Below are 15,663 nucleotides of genomic sequence, written 5' to 3'. Positions count from 1 at the left end.
AGTTCGCTGGAATGGGGAAAGGGAATGAGAATGATTCCCTTTGTTAGTGTTTGTTTTCACAATTTTGTCATTTCCATTCCCCCATTTTATTTTTGGGTTTACCCAAAAATCCCCTAAACCCATTCCCACTCCCCTACCTTTTGCATTCCCATTCCCCTTCATTACTCACGCCCTTTCTCTCTCCTCTCAAGCCTCTCCATTGCTTGGATGCTCCCTGCCATGGTCGAAGACGTTGCCGCCGCCGGTGAGCCACGGTCCGACCGAGCCTTCCGGTGTGCACGTCAAGATCGCGGGTGAAGCTAAGTCGAACACCGACGCCCCTCTCTCTCTCTCTTCTCAAGCTTCTCATGTAATTTCTACTCTTCTTCTTCTTCTTCTTCTTCTAGGGTTTCAATTTCTAGGGATTTCTGCAATTCCTCTAACTTGTGGAAGGGTACTACCAGAATTCGAGCTAATAGTTCTTGCGAGCAAGATACTGATTCTACTACACCCAATTCATCTTCTTCTTCTTCGTCGGAGAAAAACGACGCGAAACAGGGGAGCAAAGGGGCGTCGAATTCGAGCTCGTCGTCGCAACCGTCGTCGTCTTCTTCTTCTTCGCCGAGGAGAGAGAAAGAGGGTAAGAGTTGGTTTAAAGGTTTTGGGGGGAAATGGCGGTGGCAGCCATTGATTCAAGCTCAAGAAATTGGGGTTTTGATTTTGTAATGCAGTTTTCATTTTTTTCTTGAATTTATGTAACTTTGTGGATTTGTCTTGTTTTAAATTGATATTACTCTTTAATTTGTTCATAAGTGCCTTCATGGTGATTGAATTTTCTATAGAATTTGCCATTGTTGAAAGTTTTTTGCTATAGCACGAATGAATTTGTATAGAATGGTTTGATTCCCTAGTTTGAACAAAACAGTCACAAAGGGAATCAGTCAGCATTTCATTCCGTTTCCTGGATACAACCAAACAACTAGGGCAAATCAGGGTTAATCCATTCCTTTCTTCTTCATTCCCTTTCTGCATTCTATTCTGATTCCCCTGTGCAAACCAAATGGCCCCTTATTGCTTTTCTTCTTCCTCAATTACGTTGTTTTGGTGCCTCTTTCTTATTTCAATATTTAAATTTTCTCTCTGTTTTTTTTATTTTATTTTATTTTTTTATTTTTTATTTATTTTTATTTTTTTAATGTGTACAGTTATTGATTCCTTTGTTTTATAATTTTGATTAATATTCAATGTAACACAATTGTTTTATTTTTAAAAGCATTTCAATTAATTGTAAAATTATGATGCTTTTAAATTTGTAATATTAATCAATTTGTGTTCTTTTTGTTAAACCGTATATCGTACAAGAGTTAAACTAGTATATAATAAAATGACATGTATTCTCATATAGAATCTCGCTTGAGTACCAATTCAACCAAAAGTTGTTGCAGTTTCGAGATAAGTTTTAAAAAAGAACAAAATCTCATTGAACAATTACTGAGCTGTTGCAGTCATAAACTAAACTAAATGACCAAACCTAATCCAATTTTTTTTTTTTTTTTTTTTTTTTTTTTTTTTTTTTCCAAAAAAATATAGCATCCTCTTGAGTACACAAAGTAGTTAGAAAAGAGCTATCTCCACCTAATCCAAGTTTGTGGTGGTTGCACACACTAGGACATGATACCTTGGAGATCCCAATTGTATATTATTGGCGATATCTTTATAAGAGGGATACCATGATTGATATTCCTATAGACTCATACATTATTAAGAATAAGTTACATAATTAAGAAAAATTTAACTTATACACAGTATATGAAATAGTCCAAATAAAATCTCCATGTAAATAACTCAAACATTATTTTTGTTTCTAAGAGGCAAATATCTTAAAAAAGAAATGAAAAATCTCTATTACTGTAAGTCAAGGGATGATCATTGGCGGACTTGGCCTTATGCCTGGTGGGTCAAATGACTCACCAGGGCCCAAAATATTTTTTAAGTTTTTTTTAAAAAAATAAATAAATAAATTATTTTCTAAGTTTTTTTTTAAAAAAAAATACTAACTTTGAACCTTTTGTTAATGTTGTTGGGTTTTTGATGAAATGTGAACCTAATGCTTGTACAAATTTTAATCTTGTCAATTATTAGTTTGTTAATTATTAGAGAGCTAAGCTTGTCATGTTGTCAATTATTAGCTTGTTAATTATTAGTTTGTTAATTTTAGTCTTGTCAATTTTAAGCTTGTTAATTATTAGTTAGTACTGTAATCTTGTCAATTTTCTATTTGGATGATCTTTGTAAATAATTTCTCTTGGGAATTTTGGTAAATTTTTTCTTTTTACATATTTGGTTATCAATTGTGACTCACCAGTCGGAAATTCCTGGGTCCGCCACTGGGGTGATAATGTATGCCCTTAAATTTTACTTACTTTTTCAAAATAGTTACTGTATGAATTATGAAATTTAAAATAACCATCGTGCCATATAGATCTAGTTTTATATATATGTCATAACCAAGTTACCCCTCAGCCAATAAATCTCTCTTTATTTTCAGGTAATTATATGAGGATAATGAAAAATCCTTCCTTAGTGAAGTATGCGGGTACTTTGTTTGCCGAAAAGTCCAGGTCCAATGAGTTTGGACCTTGTAATTATTTGATAGAGAGGGATCAACAGCACATACAAGGTTACTGGCAGAACAAGGATCGAACCCACCGGAATCACAATTCGAGCCCTCAGATAACCGAACACAAGGTAGATTGCTGAGCTGAAGGCTATCATCATGCTTATTATGGAAATGAAAAGCATGCTCATTCCAACAACCAACCCCCTTGGTAGTGCAACTCGGAAGTCATCTTCTGAGTAACGCGATGTTAGGATTGACAAAAACATTAGTATGGAAGTGACCGAAGAGAATAGAGATATAGCGTCTGCCACAGCAAATACACCAAAGGAAGTATCATTAAAAAATTGGGAAAGGCCATCTTTGCTATCACCACCAGGAACTTTAAGTCCTGCATTGAACGCTACTGTTGCAATCAGTGTCGCGGCAACTGTACATGATTGTGCTGTAGTCTTCATCCATGCTTCTCCGTCTTTCATCAATTGTTCGTGTGCCTCCTTGAAAACCATCCATGGGTTTTCCCATCTTTGTTTATTGCCTCTTTTTGGCCAGGCTGCACAAACTTCTTCACTTCCTGAAAACATATACGGAGTTTACATTATGAATACTCGTATAAATTAATCGTGTTTGAGAAAACAAAAGTGGTAGAAGAATCAGCAAGCAAACCTTAAACCATTGCAACTCCCGTTGAACTTGTAAAGCTGCACCCGATACAAGATTAAGCCTGTCTGAAGATGGTAACTTGCCAGCCAAATGTAATATGTTATTATCATGCGGTGATCTATATATCTTGTGATTAGATGCTTGTAATCACTCATTTGATGTATAAGATTGAAAACATTTTCTCGACGATGTAAGACAGCAAGTTGAAACACGTTATGATTCTCCTCATCCGAAGCCCAAATTGCTGGAGGAAATACGTCTACAATCTCTTCTATAATTTCGTGAGTGCCTAAATTTGCGGCAATTAAAAGTGGTTGTTGAAATAAAGAGAAGGCTTTGGCATCGTCCAACTCTAATATCTCCATGCACAAGCTTTTGACAAGCTCAAGTGCGTCATGTTGCATCTGCGCTCTTTGTTGCAGTTTTATAGGATATTTAACTACAACAACACACACCCAAATAAGTACTTAATGTTAAAATACGGAGTAGCTAAATAGCTATAGCATTTCCCTTCCTAATGTAGGTATATTCGTGGAGCTTCAAATTAACTTTCTCAACAATCATGATCATTGTGCTTAAATCACTTTCCTATTGCATTATTGTGCAATTCTTTTTAGTGAAACAGGGGAAGTATTTTATTCCCTCCTTTTTCTCTATTAACTTTATATGTCTTCTTTTACTTGTTAAATAGGCAATTTTAGTGAAACAGGGGAAGTATACCAGTTTTGGGGTGTATTGTAAACGTAGTCAATATTAACAATGAATCAAGAATTTGGATTATAGAATAGCATACCATGATGATCATATAGTAGTTGCCAATGTGAAACAGCACCACTGGGGAAAGCATTAGTCTTTCTGGCTAGCACAGCCAACGGGGAACCCACACCATGTACCTCAGCTGTAGCCATCTCCGGGTACCGTTCAACCAAATAGAGACCAATGCCTGATAAACTCATAGAGATCAAAATATTAAAGATCATTTTCAACGACTCTTCTCTAGAGACTAAGCTATATTAATTAACCCCATTCGTTTTGAAATTCTTGTACTATTGTCCCAACATCTCATTATGATACATATTTTAAATTTTTATTAGAAAACCTTTCGATAACTTTGAACTTGTAGCACTTCCTAGGAAATAAAAACCTACATAAATAGCAAGAAATATTTCTAGCTAGGAAATTAAATGTTACTTCCAGTGTATGTTCACCAATAACTTAGCTGCTCGAATATTGCCAACCACTGCAGCTACTGATAGTGCAGTCTCCCATTTGATCAGTGAGTGCCAAATCTTCAGGGGACATCCTCCTTATCAATTTCTCCACAAACTCTAGATCTTTTCCTGTGCCAACCGCAATGTGAAGTGCTGTTTCAGACGCTATGGTGATCTTAGCAATTAGTGCTTCAGGTCTTCATCCAAGAATTTCCTGGCTTCATTCCAGTCACCTCTAACAACAGCTTTATACAAAGGCAGGTAACCTCCTAGGTCCTTCAACTTGTTCTCCACCCGCCCTCTGCACGCCGGCTCACTAGAGATGCCATTTACAAAATAAGTATCAGCATAAACATTATGTAAGACTTGCATTGTTTGATGCCATGGCAGCTTAGTTGAAATGCAAACTTTGCGGTAACTACTTCTACTCTCATCATCCCCCATCCCGTATTATTCTCATCATTTTCTTTATAAACTTGTGCCAAAATTGTTGTAACATTTCTATAAAAGATATGAACCTTCAATCTCTTTAATTAGAAACTTTTATATGCATGCACCTAGGTGTACGTAGAGGTAGTTGCACTAAAGGTTTTTTTTCGAGGGAGCCCTAATTTCTCATCATGAGCAACACTTTTGTTCCTCATAATGGCATTTTGGAAAATAATGTGATGTTTTTCACTAGTGGGGACCGTCTGTCAATTTTGGGTGGACCTCTCTACTCTTGACACATACCCCATGAGGAATAAAATTTGTTCCTCACAGTGAGGAACAGGGAATTACTCTTTTCTTTTCTTTGCTCATTTGATTTTTTTTTGTTAGCATGACCTATTTTAATATTAGTTAATAAATTAGATAGACACCTTTTTCCGTTGAAGAAAACAATTTCTTTAATGCTTATTATTAATTATCATCGTTTAGTTAATCCCTACGTACAATAATGATGCAATTATGCATCTAAGTATTAAATTAAATACTATTTCATACATTATTGATGAATCGTGAAAGTTTTTGGATGTGTGATACCCTCCTGATCTTCATCATTGGCTAATTGACTTTGACTTTAAAAAGGAATCTTTAAACTTGGATATATTGTAGAGTAATATAAAATTTTGCATTTATTTTGTTAATATTTGAACAGCATTTCTTCTTCTTCCTTTACATGGTTCTTGAATTTGAACATGCATGCAGCATACAATTACCGGATAAATTGATCGTTTATATTAGTGAAGCATAGAAGGCAAACCATAAATGTTTGTACGAGTAGACAAACATTTATACTTATTCTGATCATAGCACTAGCATTTATACTTATTAATAGAGAAATCTGTAGAAAAGAACAAACTTACAGAATCTAGCGCTACCATTGTCACTCTCCTGGCCACGTACGCCTTCGGCCCGTGGTCTTGATGACCAAACTCCCATGAATCCGGCCTGTGATTTCCCTACCTGAGTAGTGAGAAATTAAAGTACTATACTTCACTATTTTGAGCTATTTCTCAAGCCAAACTGAAACAGCTAGCGCAAATGCTGTTGATGACTCCTCTTTATAATTGTGGCATGCATTATTAAAATAGTTCATGGCTAATGACAACGCATTTTAATTAGTAAATTGCATATTTAATCCTGATTGATTAATAAGAGAATAAAACTTAGTTGGTACTTTGAATAGGTTATTTTTTTATGAGGAATCATCATTTATGACGACCTTAATTATCTAATTCAAAAATAAAAGTCAATGAATCAGTTGACTAGCATTGCCTAGCCCAATGGCCAGATTAATTCTTCTTATGTTCAGCCCAAGAGCCAGACACAATAATTCTTCTTAAGTTTAGCCCAGGCTAGGTGTTTGATAAAACTGAAGTATTGCGTTTGTCACTAGATCGAAGTCTAGAACAGAAAAAACTATTTATTTATTTTTTTATTTTTCTGTAGTAAAACAAATTAATAATCACTTGCTCTTTTTAGGCAACTTGGTAAAAAGTGAAGGAATGAACTAAGAATGTCTTAGTTTAGGAGTTTCCATACAAAAATCAATTGGCAATAGTAGGAGTAACTCCTCAATCTTATAAAGTGGAACTATCTCTCCGCTTTCTTTAATGTGGGACACTCACAACTCACAAGTGGGCTACAATGAATTTCAACACTTACGGAGTGCAAATATTTGTATGAACGAATTTTGTTTAAACATATTAACACGTTAAAGATAACTTGTAACCTCAAATTCACAAAGTTGATCGAACTCCCACCATTAAATCAACACAAGACCATGAGATCGAAAGCAGACAATATAAGGCCTTTTGTAAAGTATGGAGATAATTGAGACGGTTTATGTTTAGGAGATAGCGATATCTCGATAGAAAAGGCCAATAGTCCAATATCACTGCCACATAAATTCACTGCCACATAAATTTTAAATCCAATCGCCGTCCTATCACATAGAAAGATTAAGCTTAGCTCAACAAAGACCGAGTATATATTCAGGGATTAAACAAGCTTGTTGTGCTAAAAGATGTCAACTTCAATCTCAATCATCATTCCAAGTTTCCAACGTTCACTCTCAGGCAGTTAATTATTCCATTGTGCTATCGTTTTCTCTCTTGTGGTTGACTTTGATTTGTCGTCCATAAGCCATAGATAAGTAGATTAGCTTAGGGTACGTAAAATGACTCACCTTTCTTAACTAACAAACCAAAAAGAACTAAGCATGTTCGATAAAACGATCTCTCTTTCTTCTCTTCTCATGGTTTTGGTCGAGTTTGGCTATGATCACATTTGCCGCCACCCCTATTGCAAAAACCGGTTGCCCAACTAAATGCGGAAACTTAACCATTCAATACCATTTGGATTTGGGCTAGACGGAGCATGTTCCCTTAGTAGCATGTACATTATAAATTGTAACACCTCCTTTGACCCTCCGAAATCCTTCTTGGGTACGACTAACCTTGAGGTCTTGGATCTTTTCGATAATGTGCAGATGCGAATTCGAAACTATATGGCAACTAGATGCTACCAAGGAGGGAGATAGATAATTCCACTAGATCATTGCGTTCGGCATGGATAAATCTTGACGATTTACCACTCGTGTTTTCAGACATAGCGAACAAGTTTGTCGTTGTAGGTTGCGATGACTTAGCTTTGATCCAAGGCACCTTGGGTCGTTCCTCGACCCCCTTTACAAGTGGGTGTATTGCAGTGTGTGCCAGGCCAGATCAAGTGCTTAATGGATCGTGTACCGGGATTGGTTGCTGCCAAACATCCATTCCAAAGGGTTGAAAACGTTTTATAACATCCGTAACAAGCTTAGACAATCACACAAATGTGTCCTACTTCAATCCTTGTGGTCACGCTTTCCTGCGGAGCAGGATAAGTTCACCTTTAATCTAGCAAATCTTTCCGATCCAATGTTCATAAGCAGGATGAAGGATGAAATCCCGGTCATGCTCGATTGGTTTGTTGGAGTTAATCAGACCTGTAGTCAGGCCAAGGGGATCCGGCTACATATGCTTGCCAACAAAAATACGACTGTACCGATTTTGATAACGGATTAGGATATCGTTGTAGCTGTCTTTCTGGTTATCAGGGTAATCCTTACCTTAGCCCTGGTTGTACAGGTCAGTTCTTTCATGCATCAACCCTTCTTTTTTTTTGTCCGTTTTTAGAGTCTTACTTTTTCTTTTGACATATTTTCTTATTTTATTACCCGAGTATTAAATCTCTCTCTTCTCATGATCTCAATTAGTTTGACCAGTTTTAAGTTTTACTTGCTCTTATTATCAATTTAAAAATCATTGATCAAAGTTTCACATTAACAATTATGATGATGATCAAATGGGACATTTAAAAAAACAGGGGGAGTAAGTACTTTTTTGACAATATTACTACTATATTTTAATAAGTACATTTTCTAAGAATAAGTTTGAACATTATTTTGTGTCACAGTTGAGTGCAACTTAATTGAATGCAACTTTTAACAAAATAATCGCCTCACAACCACTACAAAAAAATGTCCATATAGAAACGGAAATCTAGCAATGGAAGTCGATCCATTTCTAAATTAGAGACGGAATTAAAAAATTCATCTCTAAATTAATTTAGAAACGGAATTTAAAAAATTCATTTCTAAAAAATCCGTTGCTAAATTAAAAACGGATTTTTTTTCAGTTGCTAAATTTAGAGATGGATTTTTTTTTTTCCGTTGCTAAATTAAGAGACGATTTTTTTTTTTCCGTTGCTGATATGAGCGACGGATTTTTAATTCCGTCTCTAAATTATTTTCGAAACGAATTATGTAAAATATTACTTTAAAGACGAATTATGTAAACTAAATTAGAGACGGATTTGAAATTTTGTTTCTAAATTAGAAACGGATTTGAAAATTCGTTTTCTAAACTAGAAGTAAACAAATAATATTTGTATAGTTGGTAAGAGTTTCACTATGTGACTTTGAGGTCACGGGTTCGACTCCTACCTATTGCGATTCTTGAGATTGGGGATTCAAGGAGCCTTACATGCAAAGCTGAATTAGGTTGACCCGAGTGAGGTCGAACTGAATAGCATCTACTTTTAGACACAAAATAATTTTTTCCGTGCTAAATTTAGAGACAGCGTTTTTTTTTCCGTTGCTGATACCAACGACAGATAAAAAATAATTCGTGCTAAAAACCAGCGACGGAAAATAAAAATCCGTTGCTAAGTTCAGCAATGGAGAACAAATACAACGGCGTTAGTCTCATTTAGCGACAACAGTTTTGCCAACGGAGTAATTCCGTTTCAAAATCTGTCGCTACCTATATTTAGCGACAGAAAAGTACAATCTAGCAACGAATTTGATCTGTTGCTAAATGTCTATATTTTTGTAGTATTCGTGGTGAAATATATATGTTTTTACTTTTTTTTCCGTCATACTCCACAATGTTGTCGAACTTCATTTCGAATTCCCTCTTGTAGTATAGTTAATTACATTGTGCATTTAACATGATACTTAATTTAAATTTAATCGTTTGTGTCATTATGTATCCTCATCTTGCAACATAATTGAAGAGAATATCATAATCGGAATGGATGTATGATAGATTGTCCATAATGATTATCGTCATAAATTTGTTTTGGCAGATATTGATGAGTGCACAGGTCCAATCAAGCCTTGCTCTCATTTCTGCTCTAATAGCCTTGGCGGCTACAAGTGCTCTTGTCCGAAAGGACACCGTGGTGATGGTCTTAAGAGTGCACTGGTTGTACAAGTGACCATTCACAATTCGTTACAAGGTTCAGTTTAGGTAATTGTTAAAGTTTTATTTAGTGCTTCAATTCTAAAGTTCAAAGTATTTAGTTAGTCACTTTAATTTTAGTCCGATTATTTGTTTGCTTTTTGGCAACGAAAGAAGCTGTTAAAAATATCTTTGGCAACAAGTTTACATTTTTTGCAACGACTTTCGCTTATTATCCATGATGCCGTTACCAAAGTATTTGCAACGACTTATTTTTGTTGCCAAAAAATTATTCTTTCGCTACAACATTTCTATAGCAAAAATGTTGTTGTTGCCAAATTTCAATATTACCTGATACGGAGTATGTGATTAGAAGTTTTTCGCAACAATAATAGTTGTTGTTAAAAATATTTTTACTTTAGCAATGACAAATTTTGTTGCTGAAAACTTTTTTTGTTTTGTACTTAGAACTTTTCTGCAACAATAGTAGTTGTTGTTAAAAACATTTTTACTTTAGCAACAACAAATTTTGTTGCTGAAAGTTTTTGTTACAGAATTAAATTATCATGTGCTTTATAAATATAAATTAAACAAATTTATATTCAAATTATACAAATTTTATAACAATATAATTAAGAAATAATGGATTAATTTCCAACGAAGGCATTAGGAAGTTAAACTCATTTCATAGATCATTGAAATTTACATTATACTTTATTTTCCAATAAAAAATAGCTAGAAGTTTATAGGTAATTTTGACAACGCATAAGAAAAATAAGATATACATTCATTTACTAGTAAATATACATTTTATATCTTTAAAATGATCTCTTTGTACGTCACTTCGTCATTCTTGATTTTCATTATGATCCCCGAATGCCCCCGTACCAACACATACAAAAAATGTCTATTAGGACATACTCAATATTTCAACCACATTTATGAACGGGAAAACATGATTTATATATGGGAAGATAGTAGTATTCTATCATAGAGGAAAAAACCAAAAAACTCTACCTTGCAATGATAAGTTTCAAGGAGAACTTACATGCTCAAAACTATCATATAGCAAAAGTATCTAGCATTATATTAATTCAACTTTTACACTGCACCACTGAATATACTTTGTACTTCTATATAAGTTATATTTTCGTAGCTTAACTTATGACTGTAAGAGTTTGAACCAAACTTTTATGAGCAGCTTCTTTTCTCGGTTGCTCAGATGAATCAAGTTTTCTAATATCCCCCAACTACATATTCACATATAAATAAAAATGAGTGGCACACATGTATTCTAGATTGGTTGTGTGTGTATATATATATATATAGTAATGGTATTTTTAATTCAGAACAAAAAGTTCAACAAGCTCAAAATCAATGAAAAAGACATCCCTTTGGGTTTTAACAAATTGATTAATAAAAACTTCTATTGCTGAGTAAGTAAAGCCATTTAGGATCTTAATTATGACCTACATAAACAAATCCACTTATATTACTGAGTAAACTCCATCCAAAGAAACATAGTATTAGAGTACTACTACCACTATATCATTAATGAGAAAAGAAAGTAAAATAAAGATACATCAAATACTTAAACACACCCAAATTGAAAGTAAGGAAAGAGCACCTCATAATACATATACTAGTATGAAATTAAAGTAAGAAAAGAACAGCTTATAAGTTATAACCCCCTTACTTATGCTCATAGTGTCACAATCCAGAGCTCTACAACTGCCAACATCACAAAAGGCCCTACTAGCTTAGCCTACAACACCACCAAGAACAACCAGGACTTACATTAGTGTAATACACTCACACACACCTAACAACTACTACATACACTAGTGTAATACACATACACTCACAAGAACCTAGTAGCTACCACAAATTACTTAACCATAATACCTCTTATAATCAAATAGACCACGCATGCATGCAACAACACTGCATATAGAACACAAATAAGACGACCCGACAAGCCATTCAAATACTATCCATTACAAAACTACAGAGTATGCCTCACTATGAGCAATGTTTGTTCAATGAACTTTTGAGTACGTAGTACTAAAAATTAAAAGACATCATTCAATAGCATTCCTAGTACTTATCTATGATAGCTTGTGAAGTTATTTTTTTTTTTAAAAAAAAACTATTCTGAGTATAGGAGCATACTAAGGTACAAAACCAGAGAAAGACAAGAAAAGAATTAAGCATCAGCAATTAGATCTGCGAATCTTTTCATATTGTTTTAGCCAACTTCAAATAAATTGATGAACAAATTGAGCCACACAAGAAACTCCAAAACTTTCAAGTATATAGCTAAACATGCAGATGTCAAAATTTACACTATAAATCTAACATAATAAAAGAGGATGCAATAATAGAAAATCTATACAAATATATACTTTTTCTGAAGATCCACTAAATTTTGCTGCTACTTTAGCCACTGTTCCTAAAATATTACTATCATTAAAAAGAAGAAACTACAAGAAACAAAATCGATATATAGTATGAATAAAATCCTAATTATAACAATACCCAAATTAATACAATTAATTATAATTTCAGAAACTAAAAAATCAATCATTTACCTGAGAGTGAAGTGGGTATCGAAGCAAACACTAAGGCGGAATTAACCTGCTATGGAGTAGATTTAGATAATATGAGAGATTTTCCAATACATATTATAAATAAGAATGTAATACCTGCTTAGCCATCAACAACAAAAGCTATTATAATTCCAAGAAATTTTAAAGATTGGGGGAGTATGCAGACAAGCTGTTGGAAAGAGGAATTGAAGGTGGACCACCGAAAGATGAGAAAATCACTAGAGAACCGCGGTGAGAAGTGGGGATGAGCGAGGAAATTTTGAGATGCGAGAGAGAGATTGGAGAATTAGACCTAGATCTGAAAGGGGAATTAGAACCCTCCAGAATTATAATTGTATTTTTTTTTATTTTAAAAATATTTTTCACAACGACAACCTTTGTAGTAAAAAACTTATTAATTTATTATAACGAGAAAGCACATACATAATAATGTTTTTTGCTAACAAAATGTTTGTTGCCAAAAATAACTCCCCCTTTTGGCAATTCCCGCCGCTTGATATATGTGGAGGGAAAGTGAAAATTGTTTTATGGCAACAATCTTTAGTAACGACCTAGATTTCCCCGTTGCTGAAATTTATCTTTTGCAATGAAAAAAATTGTTGTTGCCAAAACTTGTTGCCAAAAAACAATTTTCTTGTAGTGGTGGTCCATGTTAATCCCCCAAGTGCTACTAGCATTTTCTATTTTTTTTAGTAAAAATATGTTATTGTAGAGCCTATACAATAGGCGTCTATGTAATTCCTGATCGAATGAGAAGTAGTACTATTATTTAACGTTTATTTTAGTTATCTTTTGCTTCTTACACCAACATAATGTAAAAAATTGGGAACATAACCAAAATTTTGCCGAAATTGCTTTGTCAGGTATGAGCTTTGGAGTCATATTCTTGCTAATATTAGTGGGTTGGATCTATTTTAGCGCCAGAAGGAAGAAGCTTATGAAATTGAGAGAGAAGTTCTTTGAGCAAAATGGAGGACTTTTAATGAAACAACAACTTTCTCAAAAGGGAGGAACTATGGAGTCGTCCAAAATATTTTCTGCAGACGAATTAAAAGTGGCAACAAATAATTATAGTGAAGATCATATATTAGGTAAAGGTGGTTATGGTACAGTATACAAGGGGATTTTAAAGGATGGACGTGAAGTTGCAATTAAAAAATCTAAAGTTGCAGATGAGTCCCAAGTTGAGTTGTTTATAAATGAAGTAGTCATCCTTACACAAATCAACCATCGAAATGTGGTGAAACTTTTAGGATGTTGTCTTGAGACCGAGGTACCTTTGCTCGTGTATGAATTCATCTCGAATGGTACTCTCTTCGAACATATCCATAAGAGTAAGGGTATCACATCTTGGCTTACTTGGGCAAATCGTATTAGACTTGCTGCAGAGGCTGCTGATGCGCTTGCATATCTTCATTCAGCCGCTTCAATACCAATAATTCATAGGGATGTTAAATCTACCAACATACTAGTTGACGAAAGTTATACGGCAAAAATAGCTGATTTTGGTGCCTCAAGGTTAATACCAATTGATCAAAGTCAGGTGACAACATTAGTTCAAGGGACAATGGGATATTTGGATCCAGAGTACTTCCATACAAGTCAATTAACGGAGAAAAGTGATGTTTATAGCTTTGGTGTTGTTTCTTGCCGAGCTCTTGACCAAAGAGAAACCCCTTTCCTTTGAAAGGAAACAGGAAGAAAGAAATTTGGCTACATACTTTGTCCTATCATTGAAGGAAGATCGTTTAATGGAAATCCTTGATCCTCAGTTGGTGAGGGAAGCTAGTGAAGTGCAGCTAGTTACACTGGCAAAACTCGTTAAGAATTGCCTTAATGTCAAGGGTGAAGATAGACCTACCATGAAAGAAGTGGCTCTTGAACTAGAGGGGTTAAAAAAGCAGAACAGGCATCCTTGGGCCGAGCACAACTACGAGGAGACAATCGGCTTAACTGGCCAACATGATCTTTACCCTGTGCCTTCAAATGGTTATAGTGGTAATCCAAGTACTGGAGAGTTCTCTGGACTGCATTCAATGGATATAAATATGATTACTGATTTGAACCGCCCTCGTTAATGGTTAAACCATGCAAAAATTCTCCTTCTTGAAGAAAAAAGTTTTGAATTTGTAGACTGTTACGTTATTCTATGTAAACCATAGAAATATTTGAAATTTGAATGTGTGGATTATTCGTCGATCATGGCTCGTTAAGGTTTTGATCCTTCTAAAATTATATGTCATTCTTTTTTGTTTTATTATTTTCTTTTCCCGCTTTATATAAGCTTTTATATTTATTTATTTTTTACTAGGTTGAACCCCGTACAATAGATGCAAAGTTGTTAAATACTTTTAATGACAACAAAATTATAAAAATTGTGTAAAAAAATAAGTACTCGACACACCAATTATTTAAGAGTATGAAGCATATTTGAAAAAAAAAAACAACAATAATTAATAGTTATAATAAAGTATTTAATATTTTAGAAAGTTTAGTTTATATTTTTAGTAAAGCGTATATAATAATCTAGATACAATCCTTTGGTAGAGTAAGAATTTTTTTTTTATTTATTCTTTATTTATTTTTTCTTTTTGGCTAATACATTTGGAGGGAAAATTTCTAATGTAACGCCAACATTTGTCCCTTTAGGTTTCACCTTTAGTAATATGTAATAGATTAGATTTATATTCTTTATTTTATTATAATATAAATTAACACTTATTGAGTGTCATTTTTTTTTTAATCATGATGACTTTGTTTTTAAATTATATAGTAATACAGTAAAACATATTATCAAGTTGCTCACGAGCCTATCAAGCTGAGCTAAATCTTACTCAACTTGTGCTTGTTAACGTCTCGAGTCGAGCCAACTCGCGTCGAATTTTAACCGAGTTGAGTTCGAATTGCTTACGAGCTGCTCAACTCAATTAACACCCCTAACTAACAATTAATTCCCAATTTCATTAAACCCCCGTGGCTGTCTAGTGGTGAAAACCTGAAATTATTAGACATAGGTCGCATACTCGCGGGTTCAAAATCCATAGTAACATTTTTTTTTTTTGTAAAAATTTTAGCTTCTGGGAAAATTCCTTCAAATTCCAATTTAGTTATACAGAGCATTGAAGGGGGAGACCCTAACTTCTTATTCTCTCCTCACTCTCATCGAAGAAGACAATAAGTCGCCGTTTTCTGCTTCTCTCCCCTCAACGGCGGCCGGCAGTTGGCGCTCCTTAATGGAGACCGGCGATTTTCTGTTCTTCAATTCAGGTATTATTTTTAATTTTTCAAGTTAAAAAACTGTTAATTGAAGTTGTAATATTGTTGGTTGAAGACTTGAAGTTGTAAAATTGTTGAACCAAATTGTAATATTGTTGATT

The 15,663-nt window shown here is 34.2% G+C and overlaps 2 protein-coding genes, 1 long non-coding RNA gene and 1 pseudogene across 3 annotated transcripts; 2 read left to right on the top strand and 2 right to left on the bottom strand.

Moving 5' to 3' along the window:
- Positions 1–178: 178 nt before the first annotated feature.
- On the top strand, positions 179–834 carry LOC110695346. The gene is made up of 2 exons (XR_002506041.1): positions 179–349; positions 444–834. It is a non-coding gene; the product is annotated as an uncharacterized LOC110695346 (long non-coding RNA).
- Positions 835–2,559: 1,725 nt separating this feature from the next.
- LOC110695308 (ankyrin repeat-containing protein ITN1-like) lies at positions 2,560–3,105 on the bottom strand. The gene has a single exon (XM_021872566.1). It carries the CDS (start codon positions 3,103–3,105, stop codon positions 2,560–2,562), a length of 546 nt encoding a protein of 181 aa, XP_021728258.1.
- Positions 3,106–3,120: 15 nt separating this feature from the next.
- Positions 3,121–3,717, bottom strand: LOC110695345. Its single transcript, XM_021872594.1, has 2 exons — positions 3,263–3,717; positions 3,121–3,170 (listed from the first exon to the last, which is right to left on the bottom strand). The coding sequence occupies exons 1-2, from the start codon at positions 3,661–3,663 to the stop codon at positions 3,164–3,166; spliced, it is 408 nt and encodes a 135-aa protein (XP_021728286.1). The 5' UTR covers positions 3,664–3,717; the 3' UTR covers positions 3,121–3,163.
- A 3,262-nt stretch (positions 3,718–6,979) lies between these two features.
- LOC110695370 lies at positions 6,980–14,646 on the top strand (annotated as a pseudogene).
- Positions 14,647–15,663: the final 1,017 nt, after the last annotated feature.

This window comes from Chenopodium quinoa, unplaced genomic scaffold, assembly GCF_001683475.1.
Source record: "Chenopodium quinoa cultivar QQ74 unplaced genomic scaffold, ASM168347v1, whole genome shotgun sequence".
NCBI classification, from domain to species: domain Eukaryota; kingdom Viridiplantae; phylum Streptophyta; class Magnoliopsida; order Caryophyllales; family Amaranthaceae; genus Chenopodium; species Chenopodium quinoa.
Note: the sequence above shows the minus strand (reverse complement) of the source record. Positions and strands in the feature narration are given on the sequence as shown.

Bases quoted from the DNA above. Each gene is read 5' to 3' on its own strand.
- LOC110695345 (XM_021872594.1), bottom strand. From the start codon at position 3,663: ATGCAACATGACGCACTTGAGCTTGTCAAAAGCTTGTGCATGGAGATA.
- LOC110695308 (XM_021872566.1), bottom strand. From the start codon at position 3,105: ATGGTTTTCAAGGAGGCACACGAACAATTGATGAAAGACGGAGAAGCA.